This window comes from Schistocerca gregaria, chromosome 8 (assembly GCF_023897955.1).
Source record: "Schistocerca gregaria isolate iqSchGreg1 chromosome 8, iqSchGreg1.2, whole genome shotgun sequence".
Classification (NCBI taxonomy): Eukaryota; Metazoa; Arthropoda; class Insecta; order Orthoptera; family Acrididae; genus Schistocerca; species Schistocerca gregaria.
Window position 1 is genome coordinate 370,940,662 of NC_064927.1, and position 15,094 is coordinate 370,955,755.

General features: G+C 47.8%; 1 protein-coding gene across 2 annotated transcripts in view; it reads left to right on the forward strand.

Moving 5' to 3' along the window:
* LOC126284322 (UDP-glycosyltransferase UGT5-like) overlaps nucleotides 1-15,094 on the forward strand; it is a 76,720-nt gene that overhangs the window by 29,234 nt on the left and 32,392 nt on the right. For both annotated transcript variants that reach the window (XM_049983163.1, XM_049983164.1), the window contains exon 2: nucleotides 5,850-6,105. In XM_049983163.1, the coding sequence (XP_049839120.1) occupies nucleotides 5,856-6,105 (250 nt within the window). In that variant the 5' untranslated portion in view covers nucleotides 5,850-5,855. The remainder of the gene's footprint in view (nucleotides 1-5,849; nucleotides 6,106-15,094) is intronic.

Consider the following 15,094-nt stretch of genomic DNA (forward strand, 5'->3'; position numbering starts at 1 on the left):
CCTACATCCCTAAGAGGTGGTCGTAGCATGAAAAACGAACTTTCAACGATTAAGAAAAATAAAATTTTGAGAAGTACTTTCACTGAAACAAAAATTTTTGGTAGAAATTAAATGTGTAGAAATTCGTTTAACTTTTGTTAAAGTTATTGTAGTTATTCCGGAGCATTTTTTTTTTCGTTTTGGGGGGGGGGGGGGGGTCTTTCTCTCTAGAAATAATATTTGCCACTTCATTTCACTCTTACCTTCCTTATAATTTTGATAACTCAGATTTTCTCAGTAACACACAGTGTCAGTATTTGCATCTCGGTCAGGAACCGGAGCAAACTCACCATGAGATTTTCCTTTTCAAAATAAATAACACAGCCTTCAAAAGTGGTCGCCAGTCCTGAAGAAACAAATTTTGAAACCCATTCTTTTAACTGAACTTGAAAAGCCTAATGAGATTCTCTTTGAATGAATGCGACTTTACTTTTTAGTAGCGAAATGAAGATGACAAGACCTTTAGCGTCTATCTGATTAGTTAGAGGTTCGCTAATGACGTTGCAGTGCTGACAGAGATAGTAAACGACTTGGCAGGACAGTCGAGCGGAGTGGACAGTGTCTTCAAAGAAGAGTATAAGAACAGCATCAAGAACACCAAAACGTGGGTAATCAGATTAACTCGAGTTAAGTAAGGAGTTGTAGGGAAATGTGGGCTAATAACTGCAGAGGGAGACCAAGACTTAATGAAGCAGGTACAAAAGGGTTTCGGTTACGACAGTGGTGCAGGGATGAAGAGGCTTGCAGAGGATGGACTAATATAGAGAGGTACGTCAAACCCGTCAGAGGAATGAACACGATAACAAAAACAACCGAGACCTAAGGACAGTCAAACGACAGAAAAACTAGTAAAGGACAGAGAGTCAGGAGGCATAGCTGCCGAGTTCACCTACAGACAAGCAGCCATATCTCGCGTCACCTGCAGTAGTAGTAGTAACAGCAGTAGTATTTCTAGTAGCTGTTTTTGTTGTGGTCTTCAGTCCTGAGACTGGTTTGATGCATCTCTCCATGCTACTCTATCCTGTGCAAGCTTCTTCATCTCCCAGTACCTACTGCAACCTACATCCTTCTGAATCTGCTTAGTGTAGTCATCTCTTGGTCTCCCTCTACGATTTTTACCCTCCACGCTGCACATCCAATACTAAATTGGTGATCCCTTGATGCCTCAGGACATATCCTACCAACCGATCCCTTCTTCTGGTCAAGTTGTGCCACAAACTTCTCTTCTCCCCAATCCTATTCAGTACTTCTAGTAGATGATCCAGATATTCTCATGTGGATGTTATCGACTGATCTGTAATAGGACACCTGACTGTATCTCATAACTTGTCATCACTGTATTATATGGATGCCTACTGGCCAATATTGTACATAGGCTTTTTTGTACAACCTACCTCGTCTTTTTTTTCGGATGGGCGCTTGCTTAAGAGTCTCAAAAGTCTCCTTTTTTAAATAATTTACAAGTACATTTGCTAACAGTCAGGTCAAGCGTAGATGGGTGTACCAAAGAAATAAGGATCGTTCGTTACTGTAAGCAACTTCTTTAAGGTGTCGTACATTTCACTAGGAACGTCATTTATTGTAGTTGCTCTTGCTAAAGTTCTTTACATTTGCAGATGTTGTTCAAATGGTTCAAATGGCTCTACACGCTATGGGACTTACCATCTGAGATCATCAATCCCCTACACTTAGAACTACTAAAAACCTAACTAACGTAAGGACATCAAATACATCCGTGCCCGAGGCAGGATTCGAACGTGGGACCGTAACAGCAGCGCGGTTCCGGGCTGAAGCGCCTAGAATCACTCGGTCTCAGCGGCTGGCGCAGATGTTGTAATTTGTTTCGCGCCTCATTAGTGCGGTTCTCCACCGCAGCTATTTAACAAATAGGCGCGAACAGATATCTGCTGTGACACACTTCCTTATCAGGGCAATGGCCTGCGTGGAAAAAGCAGCTGCCAGCTGTTAGCTACACATCAGGGCTTATCTCTGCGATAGTCCACAAGCTTGAGAGCATTTCGTATCACGATGCAAACATTACGTAACAGATCGTGCACTTGCTGCGGACGCACTTGCATTACAATCACCTACATCTGATCTTGCCGGCCGCGGTGGTCTCGCGGTTCTAGGCGCGCAGCCCGGAACCGTGCGACTGCTACGATCGCAGGTTCGAATCCTGCCTCGGGCATGGATGTGTGTGACGTCCTTAGGTTAGTTAGGTTTAAGTAGTTCTAAGTTCTAGGGGACTGATGACCAAAGCAGTTGGTCCCATAGTGCTCAGAGCCATTTGAATCATTTGAACATCTGATCTTCCCGGTTGTAGGAATGCATTACAGAGTCATTAAAAAGTCAGGCTTGTACATTCTACACCATTGTTTGTGAGAGTTTCATGAAGAAGGAGAAATACGATTACAGTTTATTTCACACATTAGGGACATAACAACACACAACCGATTAGAATTTCAGAACTGCAGTGTAACCACGTTGCGAAGCCATCATATTCTGCAGAGCCTCTATATATGGCATTGAATGAAAGAGGGCCTGGGCATGCAGATGGAGAATTCACTCAAACCCTGTTTATAAGCACGCCCACAATGTATCGACAGTGTTCGGTGGAAGACCACACTGAACAAATTGCTGACGTAGCCCAGAGATGTTCGATGTGCAACATCTTAGATGAACGTGCAGTCCAGAGAGGCAGTGGTAAAGACGCAACTGGTTTGCTCTCGAGGGCTGATGTGTAGAGAGAAACTACCCAAGAGAAAAACGTTAGGCGACTTTTCAATGCGCATCGGTTTAGTCGCACGAACTACCCCGCAGGTTTTCTTTCGAGATGGCTCTTTCTGTAAAGAAAGTACAAACGCATCGCTCTCGCCTTCGAATAAGGCTTGCCTATTTCTCGCCTCTTGTGGCTGGGCATTGTTCTGCTGAGAAATAGCATGTGGAGCGGCAATGGCTCGGGTTCTGTAACCTGCCTAGTGTGTCATTTGTGGCTCATATGGCCCTCAGTACGAGAGAAGATACTGCATGCCACAGCCAACTAGCCTCCAAACCGGAACACTTGGCGTTTATTCGCAATGGGACTCAACAAAGAAGTAATCCCGGCTGAATTCACCACTATAGCATCCAACACGTATGCGACCACCTCTGTGTGACAAGTTGGACTCATCCGAAGATACTATATTTCTTCACTCAGCTCGCCAGTGACGGCCTTCGTGTGCCCGTTGCAGTCTGAGGCGTTGGTACGTTTTGGTCAACAGAAGCCGATGCAATTCCTTACACTACACCACTCGTGCCCAGAGTACACGGCATGAACTGACGATGGCGATATGTGCAGTGCTCGATCTTCGAGCTGACACCGCAGACGAGGCTGTTCTGCCGGTTATAGTCATGCAGACAAAATGGCGGCATCCCGCACTTTGGTCACAATGTGTGGGCCAATAGACGCTACCTGCTGGGTGCGACCTACTCCAGTCCACTATTTACACTCTAGCATCGCAATCGTAGCAGCGTGCCCTACGCGAGCCGCAAAATGATAATTTGAGGATACCGTTACCCGGAGACAAATGATACATTAAAAATTTGTGTACGTAACGAGCTGTAGCTGTACGATATTTACAGAAAAGCATTTTTATTTGCCATCGGCTGCGTGTATCACGTTTATTCCTGACCTGATACAGTTACTTCAGCCATCACCAACTGGAAGATTCCACGCATTCCACAATTTGCTATACGTAAGTGTATTCTACGAAAAATAACCATTTTTAAACCAACGGATCTTATAATATTTCTTCCAGCTGATGATGGTTGAAATAACTGAAAAAGATAAGAATAAATTCAATATATTCAGCTGCTGGCAAGTAAAAATGCTTTTCTATGCAAGTCATTCTGTCCTGTCCGAAATCCCAGACCCCGATATTATCTTGGTCTCTACGACACTTGTGGTCACTCATCCACACGTTTCCACATCGTTTGAAGGTTCTGCACCGAATGAGCGTCGCGTGATACTAAGCTGTATGGTCATACAAAAGAGGACGCTGTTGGGGCTACGTACAAGCCATTTCCCTGCATTGTCAATGACTTATTATGAACTTGCTCATCCTTAGATTTTGGAGTGAATCCTCCTGGGTATTGTAACTTCTACAAACAGTAGTGTATATCTCCGCATGCCAATGAACGGTAGATGACCCGGGGTGTGCCGGATGCTGGTAAACTGCACTAATATTATTGATTTTCTTTCCCATCCCATTATAGTGAGCAAGGGGAAACAGAACTTGATGTAGTAACGTCCCTTTATCTCTCTTATCGTAATTTCATTATCAGGTTTGTTTGTCATACTGTGTGTCACAGCTACAAAAGAAAAAAAGACGATTTCATTTTCGATCTGGCTGTACTGTGATTGCAGATATTTATGTCATATCAATGAGGAAAACCAAATTGTTATATATTCTCTTGACTCGTACGAGTGATACACGACGCACGGTCTTCTCGAATACAGGTTCTCTAATTTCATCCATTAAGGTGCCGACATCGTCTTTCTTTCTTCCAAGGTACATATTTCGACATTGATTGGTTATTTTAATTGATAGTTCGACAGGAATTGGACAAAATACAATCGAAGGAAAGAAAGAAAATGACAAAAGGAAACGACGGGCCACGAAGGAATTACTAGAATGGGACCAAAATCTGCGGATGTAATGTAGCTCTGCAGACAGACAAATGATTACTGTATCAGAATAATTTACGATTTATTCAAGAGAAAGAGATTCGCAAATTGAACAGATCAATAAAGCGTTGGTTCACCTCCTGCCATTATTCAAGCAGTTATTCGGCTTGCCTTTGATTGACAGTGCGAAATTCTGTCCAATTTCTGCGTCAGATCGTCAGAATCCCGAGCTGAATGAAAGACACTGCCCGTAATGCTAAAAACATTCTCAATTGGGGAGAGATCCGGCGACTGGCAATCACGAAAGCAAGCAATGGAAACTCGCGCTGTGTCCAGGCGGGCACTGCCTTGTTGAAATGTATGCCAGGATGGCTTGCCGTGAAGAGAAACAATAACCTGCGACGTACCGTTGTGCTGTATGAGTGCCTTGGATGTCAATAACCGAGAACGTTTAAATTTGTGAGATTCACTTGTAAGAGAAGTTTAATAGACTCGTTTAGTACTCATTTGTGGGACATCGAACTTTTAATTTGCTTAAGGTGAATTACCAATATAAGCACCACACAGGTAATATGCCTAAATAATTTTGCAATTCGTTTTGATCTTCTAATGACTCTACTAGACGCTAAACGACACCATCACGTGTAAACAATCTGAGAGGGCTACTCAGATAAAATCGGGATATTAGTTCGATTAATGTCGATCACTATGAATTGTGAATTCCTGCCAGGATATAATCAATCGATTCTCACGACTGAAATGATACTCCGTAGGCAAGTAATTTTATTAGAAGCCAGTTGTGGAAATGTAGAAATATGGGATAGACTTCAGATCCCTTGTAGATAGCACTAATTAGTTCGTATGAATACAGAGTCAATTGCCTTTCACAAGAACGACATTTTCTGCGCCAGTGCTGGTTATGTGTCGACAGATTGTTTATCAGAAGGTGCTTCATAATGTGGAACACAGTATATGTTAGGAAATCCTTCTGCAAATCGATGTCAGTGATGTGGGTAGTCAGCAGTTTACAAAGCGTGAGATAGTAGGTTAGCTGTTCGGTAGTTCTGCTGTTTCAGGCTAACGAAACAAATGTGTTAGTGGTATGAGGCAGGACTAAAGTTTTTCCCGCGTGTTCCATCCGTAGACACAGATGGGTGTGTTGAGCGTGGTGCTCGTCGTGGCCGCGTCGCTGGCGTGCCTGCCGCAGACACGGGAGAGCGCCCGCGTGCTGTCCGTGTTCCCGGTGCCGATGCGAAGTCACTGGATCGTCTGCCGCAGCCTCCTGGAGGCTCTGCACCACAGAGGCCACCAGCTCACCGTGCTGACGCCCTACCCCACTGGCAGGCCGCGACGCAACTGGACGGAGCTCATCGTCCCAGACACCATGCACCTACTCGGTGGTGAGTACACACCCAGAACGTTCTCCGACATAACAAGGTTCACCAAAACTACTTTCTGAATTTCAATTTAAAACCATTTGAAATTTCTAACAACTGTAAGTAATTTTTGCGATAAGTCAAGTTACACCATTCCAGAGTTTTTACAGGTCTCATACAGATGAATTTAAAGTAGACTGAGGCGCCAGTGAGGATTTGGATCAAGGAGAGGTCTCCTGCTTACTACCCAGGTACGTTAGCCACTTCGTACAGCGGTTCACACAACAATGTTGATTACCCTAACGCGTCTCCCTCCTCGATCCACATTCTCAGTAGAGCCTCAGTGTACTTTAAATTCATCTGTATGAGCCCTCTTAAGTCTCTGAAACTATGTTATTTCATTTATCACAAAAAATCTTTCTGAATAGATCATAAGTTATTAACATTCTACATCTTTATTCTTCATATCTACATACTTATGTCTTAACATAGTCTCCCAACGATAGACCAGATTGTTGTTACCGTCATTGTATAATGTTTGATTGTTGACGGAACCACAACCTCGCCTATACTTGTACCGCTTCGTCGCTATTAAAGTAAATTTTTGCCCCTTTATTGAATTTCGATTCCCCTCGAAGGGGGCGAGCTGGAAGAAGCTTAGTACGCTGCTCTTCAGCCTACAGAATTTTTAATACATAAGAAGAAGATAATAAATAATAAAAGCAGGCGATAAAACGGTGACTTAAATTGTAAAACGGCCGAAAATTGTGGAGAGTTAAAACATACAACAAAGGGTGGGCGATGCTAATAAAATACACAGGAAGCAGACAGGTAAAATGATAGACAGACAGTTAGAAAAACATGGCGACAGTCTGGTTTCTGTTCGAAATAGATATAAAAATCACACCCAGCACCAGTATAAAGTCCGTTCGCAACACTTCGGAAAAGATGCACAATACTTAACAAACACTGGAAACACTGCACTAAAAAGTCTGCACGAAGATGACACACTACAGACAAGGCAGATGGGAGGAGGGGAGACCTGCACAGATGAGGGGAAAAAAGGGGGGTGGAGAGGAAAAACGAAGGGGGCGAACCGACGAAGGGAGAGGACTCACAAGGGGGAGCATGGCAGACTCGAGAGGGAATGGTGAAACGCAGAGGAGGGGAAGGCAAAAGGACTTGGGGAAGAGGGGGGGAGGCAGAGAGATGGTAGGCAGGGAAAAACAGGATGGAAGAGGGGGAGGGAGCCCAGGAAAAGGACAGAAGAAGGGAGGGGGAAGTGAGGATCAGAGTTGATAGGAGGGATAAATGGAGGGAGAGAGGGCATCATCTGGAAGGGGGAGTTGATGGTAGCCACCTTGGCAAAGGAGATGAAGCTTACAGATGGAGCATAGGGGGGACACATGAGTGAAGGCATCGCAGAGGGCGGGGGTTGGAGAGGAGAGGAGCAACCAGGGGCTGAGGGAGATCAAGGCGGTGGGAGGTGTAGAGTATGCGGATATGTTAGAGGAATAGGAGCAGATGGGGGAAAAGGAATCAGGTCGAAGGGGATCCGCATGGGGGACGGGAGTTGTATATGGACGGAGATATCCAAGCGAGACTGGCATAACAGAGGATGGGAGTGATTAACGGTTTGTAGCTGTGGAGGAAAGTAAAGGGGTTCAAGCCTCCATGTCTAGCCAGAGTGGATTTTAAGGAGTCAGAGGCAGTTGTGGGCTTTGGATTGGATAGAGCGGAGATGCGGAATCCAGGTGAGGTGATGGTCAATAGTGACACCAAGGTAGGTTGGGGGGGGGGGGGGGAGAGGTGGACAGGACGGGCGCAAATGGTAAGGGAGAAATCAAGGAGCCGGAAGGAGTGAGTGGTACGATCTATGATGATTGCCTGGATCTTGGATGGATTGATTTTCAGTAGCCACTGGTTACTTCATGCAGCAAAAAGGTCAAGGCGATTCTGGAGAGGGCGTCGAGACTGTTGGAGGGTAGGAGCAACGACAAGGAATGCGGTGTCATCGGCAGGAGGTGTACTGGAGGGGGAAGGGGGGGTTGGGGCTTATGTGCCATGTATACGAGGTAGAGGAGAGGGGAGAGGACAGATCCCTGAGGCACACCTGCAGAGTGGTAGAAGGTGCGGAAATCGGCGTTATGGATGGTAACATAGGAGGGGCGGTGGGAGAGGAAGTAGGCAATGTGACTGCCGTAGTTGACAGGAAGGGCGTAGGTCTGTAGTTTAAACAGGAGACATGGATGCCAGACATGGTCGTAGGTCTTTTTGATGTCGAGGGAGACGAAAATGGCACAGCGACATGGGAGTTAAGCTGGAGGGACAAGAGATGAGTGAGGCGTAGGAGTTGGTCATCGGCAGAGAAGGAAGATCGAAAGCCACATTTAAAGTCCACAGAAGTGTTTTTTAAGTTCTAGAAACAGATGAAATTAGGGTGGGACCAAATGTTGAATGTATGGGCGATGGCCGACGCCAGTAAACACAAGGCGTTGGGAAGCTGCAGATGAAGCAGCGCTCGTGAATGGTCTGCCATTGTCATACAGAAGGAGAGGGTGTCCTGCTTGTGGCCGAACTCTTCGAATTCGAATGTCAACATGCCGTTTCTCATGCACTGACATAGTTACGTTACACACCACCATGTTAAACGCTGCAATGTGGAGCCCTCTAGCGGCTGCGAAAACGTAGACATGAAGAATAAGGACGAAGAGTGTTAGTGACGTCGATTTTATTTAAAAACCTTTGAGTACTCACATAAATAATTCAGAAGCATTACTTTGCAGCTCGCTCTCATATGTTTTTCCGGCGTTGACAGGCAACCAAGGCAGCTCAACATTGAATTAAGAATGGCTATAAAGTTGAAGTCATGGTTGGTTGGTTAGTTTAAAAGAGGGGAGAAGGGTCCAAACAGCTAGGTCATAGGTCAATTGTTCGGAATAAAACAATGCCACAAGGATGAGAATAAAACAAGCGTGACTGACAACACAAAACGAAGAGAAAGGAAAAACCACAAGAACGATTGAAGGGCAACAAACACTTAGATGGACAAAAGGGGGAAGAAAACCACAGAAACGCAAGAAACAGGTAGAAGGGATTAAAACGACAATACAGATTACCATGGCTGGCTGACCATGAGAGTAAAAAGGAGAAGCCATCCACTCTGCAACACATTGAAACCGCCACCCTAAAAGCACGAGGATGGAGGACATAGAGGGACAAAGGACATGCGCTTAAACTTAGATCAAATATGAAACCCACCCTCACGAATAAAACGTAAAACGAAATCAGCCGATGAGGCGTTGTCAGATAAAATTAGCGGCAACGAGTCCAGTAACCTATGATTTCGCCGCAGGGCACTTAAAGTGCGACATTACACCAGAATATTGGCCACTGTCAACCGGACGTTGCAACGACACTGAGGCGGATCTTCACGGCGCAGGAGGCAGCCATGGGTCGCCCAAGCGTGGCCAATGCAGAGCCGGCAGAGAACCACAAGAGTCCCTGCGAGAGGCTCGCATGGAGGACTGCCACACATTCATAGTCGCCTTAATGGCACGTAGTTTGTTGTGCGTACTAAGACTAATCCATTCCGTCTCCTAAAGCCGAAAAACTTGGCGGCGTAAAAACGAACGCAGGTCAGTTACTAGAATACCAATCTCCATAATCGGTTTCGGAGTAGCCTGTTTGGCCAGCCTGTCTGCAAGTTCGTTGCCTGAGATGCCGACATGTCCTGGGGTCCACGCAAACAAACTGAACCACCGAACCGTTCCAGGGCATAGACGAACTCCTGGATGGTCGCTACCAAAGGATGACGAGGTTAGCGCTGGTCGATAGCACGTAGGCTGCTCAAGGTATCAGTACACAGAAGAAACGACTCCCCAGGGTATGAACGGATGTGCTCAAGAGCACGTGATACAGCCATCAGCTTTGCAGTGAAAACACTGCAGCCATCGGGCAAGGAATGCTATTCAATATGTCCTCCATGGACATACGTGAAGCCGAGGTGACCATCACCCATCGAGCCGTCGTAGGTGTAAACCACTTCATGGCCTCGGTACATGTCTAGAATCGAGAGAAAGTGACTGTGGATAGCCACGGGGTGAACTGAGCCCTTTGGGCCATGTGGAAGGTAAAGGCGAAGCTGCAGCGTAGGAGTACATCATGGAAGTGTACGCAAATGGACCTAGAGTATAGGAAAGGACTTCAGTTCAGATACAAGGGATCGGACGCGAACTGCAATTGTAAGGTCTGACCTGGGCCGCCGATGCGGGAGCTGAACCACCGTTGGTGGGAAAAGGAGACGGTAATTCGGATCCGCAGGAGAACTACGAACATATACGCCTGACTTGCAATGGAGAGGCTCCAGCCTCCTCCAGGACGCCACAGTGGTGCACTGGATGGAGTAAGGTCCTAAAAATCAATATGTCTCCACTACAGTGAGCGGATCGTCAGTAAGGTAAAGTTCTGGTTCCGGATAAAATGCGTAACACACGACTTTCCGGCCGAAAACTGGGAGCCGTGGCCTAGAGCCCATGACTGTGCCCTTTAGGCACATCTCAGCAGTACGAAATGCAGAAGTCGTCTACATACAGATAGAGTGAGACAGATGGCCCTTCAGCTGCTGCTAGACTGTTAATGGTCACTAAAAATAGAGATACAGTCAATACAGAGCCCTGCAGGACCCCATTCTCCTGGATATGGAAGGCACCAACTGCGACACTAAAAGTTCGAAGCGACAGGAGATTCTGGATAAAAATCGGGAGCGGGCCTCAGAGACCCCACTCGTATAATATGACAAAGATATGATGTCGCTGGGTGGTGTTATACGCTTGTCGTAAATAAAAAAAGACGGCAACTAGGTGCTGGCGTCTGGAAAACGCTTTTCGGACGGCAGACTCGAGGGACACAAGTTATCAGTGGTAGAGCGACCCAGGCGGAAACCACCCTGGCACGGAGCCAGTAGGCCACTTGACTCCAGGACCCAATCCAACCAAAACGCCGACACGTCATATGTTCCAGCAGCTTACAAAGAACGTCGGTGAGGCTGGTGGCCTGATAGACATCCACATAAAGCGGGTTTTTGCCATGTTTGAGCAGTGGTATGATGGTGTTCTCCCGCCAGTGCGATGTAAAGACGCCATCGCACCAGATCCAGTTGAAGATCACAAGGAGATGTAGCTTGTAGTCAGATGAGAGATGTTTAATCAGCTGACTGTGGATCCGATCTGGCCTAGGGGGTGTGTCAGGGCAATGTGCAAGGGCACTGCGGAGCTCCCACTCTGTAAATGGGGCGTTATAGGCTTCATTGTGCCGTGTAGTGAACGAGAGGACTTCCCCTTCCATCCACCGTTTGAGTGTCCGAAAGGATGGGAGGTAATTCTCCGACCCAGAGGCGTGAGCAAAGTGTTCCGCAATCGCGTTTGCGTCAGAAGATAACGCGTAATTTATGTTAAAACTGGGAACACCTGTTGGGGTCTGGTACCTAGAAACTTGTTTGACCTTTGCCCAGACTAGGGAAGGTGACTTGTGGCACCCATTGGACGAGACATATCCCTCCGAAAACTGCTGTCTTTTTATAAGCTGCCGAACGTGGGCACGGAGCCGTTTAAAGGTTGTGGGGTGCTCCAATGAAGGGTGTCGCTTATGCCGCCGTAAAGCTTGCCGACGCTCCTTAATTGCCTCAGCGACTTCCAGTGATCACTAAGGGGCTGTCTTTCGCTGGGGGGCACCCTAAAAAACGAGGGATCACTTTTTCCGCCGCAGAAACGATCGTTGTAGTTACCTGCTCAACCACCACATCGATGTGCCTGATACAGGGCAGTGACAGGAAGATGGGAGAAGGCCAGGGCTGCAAACCGAGAGATCAATGGCCGAATTTGTGCCTTGTGCCACACTGGAATGTGTGGAGGCACCTGTATTTAAGAGGCAGAGGTCGAGTTGTGACAGTATATTTTCGACATCTCTGCCTCAGCCAGTAAGCACGGTGCCATCCCACAAGGGGTTATGAGTGTCAAAATCTCCAAAAAGCAGGAAAGGTTTAGGGATTTGATCAGTTACTGCAGCCAATACGTTCAGGGGTACTGCACCATCTGGAGAGAGATGTACGTTGCAGACAGTTATTTCCTGCTTTGTCCTTGTTTTGACAGCCACAGCTTTAAGAGGGTTTGAAGGGGCAAAGGCTCACTGCATATTGAGTTTGGGTCATAGACATAAACTCCACCTGACACTCTATTATAGTCGCTACAGTTCTTGTAATATCCACTTTAGATGTGGAGGACAGGGGTCCGCATATCTGGGAACCAGGTTTCTTGAAGGGCAATTCAGAAAGCAGATGTAAAGCATAACAGTTGCCATAGCTCAGCCAGGTGGTGGCATGAACCGCCGCTATTCCATTGGAGGATGATGTTATCGTGAGGCTGGGAAGGCATGAAGCTCAAAATGTGGCAGGGTCACCTGTTGTCACCGAGTATTTGTAGCCATTTCTACGGTGGATGAGGCGTCAGTGAGATCCAGGTCCCCAGGGGACGCTAAGATATCCACTGCATCCTCAGATACAGAATTTATAGGGAGTGGTGATGTTAGGGCCACCAGAGGGTAATGATTCTTAGATGATTTCTTCTTAGTTTGCTTGCTCTCTCGCTTCTCTTTAGGGGATTGCTGGGAAGATTTCTCCAAAGTAGCTTCAGGCACGGAGAAAGACCGTGAAGTTCTTTGTCCAGTAGCTTTTGGCTCATTGAGCCACTGGCGAGTGTCCACCTTGGCATTAGTGGAGACCTTGGGAGAGAGGGCCCCCTTCCACACAAGAGGAGCCAGAGGAGGCTGTTGCTTCTCTGGCAGAAGGAGGGGACCGATGGCCCCTGTGTTTGGAGGGGGCTGGGGGCGCTTGCTCCTGAAGTAGGTGCTTTGGTAGCAACAGAGGAAGATTTGCCCCCTACCACCAAGGGGGCGGAAGTATTCTAGTGGCCCAGAGTGAGGAACCACTGGCGCTTGGGACGGCTATTATGACATAGCTGCAGCACATGTCGACATCACCTGAATGGGGTGTAATATTTCAAATCTACGTTTAGCCTCTGTGTAAGTCAACCAGTCCTGTGTCATGCACTCCATGATTTTCCGCTCCTTTTGGAGTACTGGGCAGTCAGGCAAGCAGGGGTATTGGTGCTCTCCACAGTTGATACAAGTGGAAAGTGGCGCACATGGAGTATCTGGGTACAGTGGGCGTCCGCAGTCTCGACATGTGGTGCTGGAAGTGCAGTGGGAAGACATGTGCCCAAACTTCCAGCACTTAAAGCACCGCATAGGGGGAGGGTCGTATGGGTTAACGTCACAGCGGTAAACCATCACCTTGACCTTTTCAGGCGATGAATCACCCTCAAAGGCCAAGACGAAGGCACCAGTGACAACCCTGTTGTCCTTGCGTCCCCTGTAAACGCGCCAGGTGAAATGAACACCTTGCCGTTCTAAATTGCCGCGGAGCTCGTCGTCAGACTGCATGAGAATGTCGAGATGGAAAATAATCCCCTGGGCTATGCTGAAGCTTTTATGGGGAGTGACGGAAAAAGGAATATCACCCAGTTTGTCACGGGCGGTAAAGCTCGGGATTGGGCTGCAGATACTGTCTGAATCAAGACTGCGTTGTTTTGCATCTTGAACAGCGCTGTCACTTCTCTAAACTTATCCTCAAGGTGTTAAACCACAAATTGAGGCTTCGTAGTTAGAAAGGAGTCCCCATCACTTCTGCTGCAGACCAAAAGCAGAGGCGAATATGGCTCACTCCGTTCTGTAGGCCTACGTTCCTCTCATGGTGCAGCGAGAGGGGGAAAACGATTTAGGGTCCTAGCTGTCGGCATTGTATTCTACACTCCTGGAAATTGAAATAAGAACACCGTGAGTTCATTGTCCCAGGAAGGGGAAACTTTACTGACACATTCCTGGGGTCAGATACATCGCATGATCACACTGACAGAACCACAGGCACATAGACACAGGCAACAGAGCATGCACAATGTCGGCACTATTACAGTGTATATCCACCTTTCGCAGCAAAGCAGGCTGCTATTCTCCCATGGAGACGATCGTAGAGATGCTGGATGTAGTCCTGTGGAACGGCTTGCCATGCCATTTCCACCTGGCGCCTCAGATGGACCAGCGTTCGTGCTGGACGTGCAGGCCGCGTGAGACGACGCTTCATCCAGTCCCAAACATGCTCAATGGGGGACAGATCCGGAGATCTTGCTGGCCAGGGTAGTTGACTTACACCTTTTAGAGCACGTTGGGTGGCACGGGATACATGCGGACGTGCATTGTCCTGTTGGAACAGCAAGTTCCCTTGCCGGTCTAGGAAGGGTAGAACGATGGGTTCGATGACGGTTTAGATGTACCGTGCACTATTCAGTGTCCCCTCGACGATCACCAGAGGTGTACGGCCAGTGTAGGGGATCGCTCCCCACACCATGATGCCGGGTGTTGGCCCTGTGTGCCTCGGTCGTATGCAGTCCTGACTGTGGCGCTCACCTGCACAGCACCAAACACGCATACGACCATCATTGGTACCAAGGCAGAAGCGACTCTCATCGCTGAAGACGACACGTCTCCATTCGTCCCTCCATTCACGCCTGTCGCGACACCACTGGAGGCGGGCTGCACGATGTTGGGGCGTGAGCGGAAGACGGCCTAACGGTGTGCGGGACCGTAGCCCAGCTTCATGGAGACGGTTGCGAATGGTCCTCACCGATACCCCAGGAGCAACAGTGTCCCTAATTTGCTGGAAGTGGCGGTGCGGTCCCCTACGGCACTACGTAGGATCCTACGGTCTTGGCGTGCATCCGTGCGTCGCTGCGGTCCGGTCCCAGGTCGACAGGCACGTGCACCTTCCGCCGACCACTGGCGACAACATCGATGTACTGTGGAGACCTCACGCCCCACGTGTTGAGCAATTCGGCGGTACGTCCACCCGGCCTCCCGCATGCCCACTATACGCCCTCGCTCATAGTCCGTCAACTGCACATAC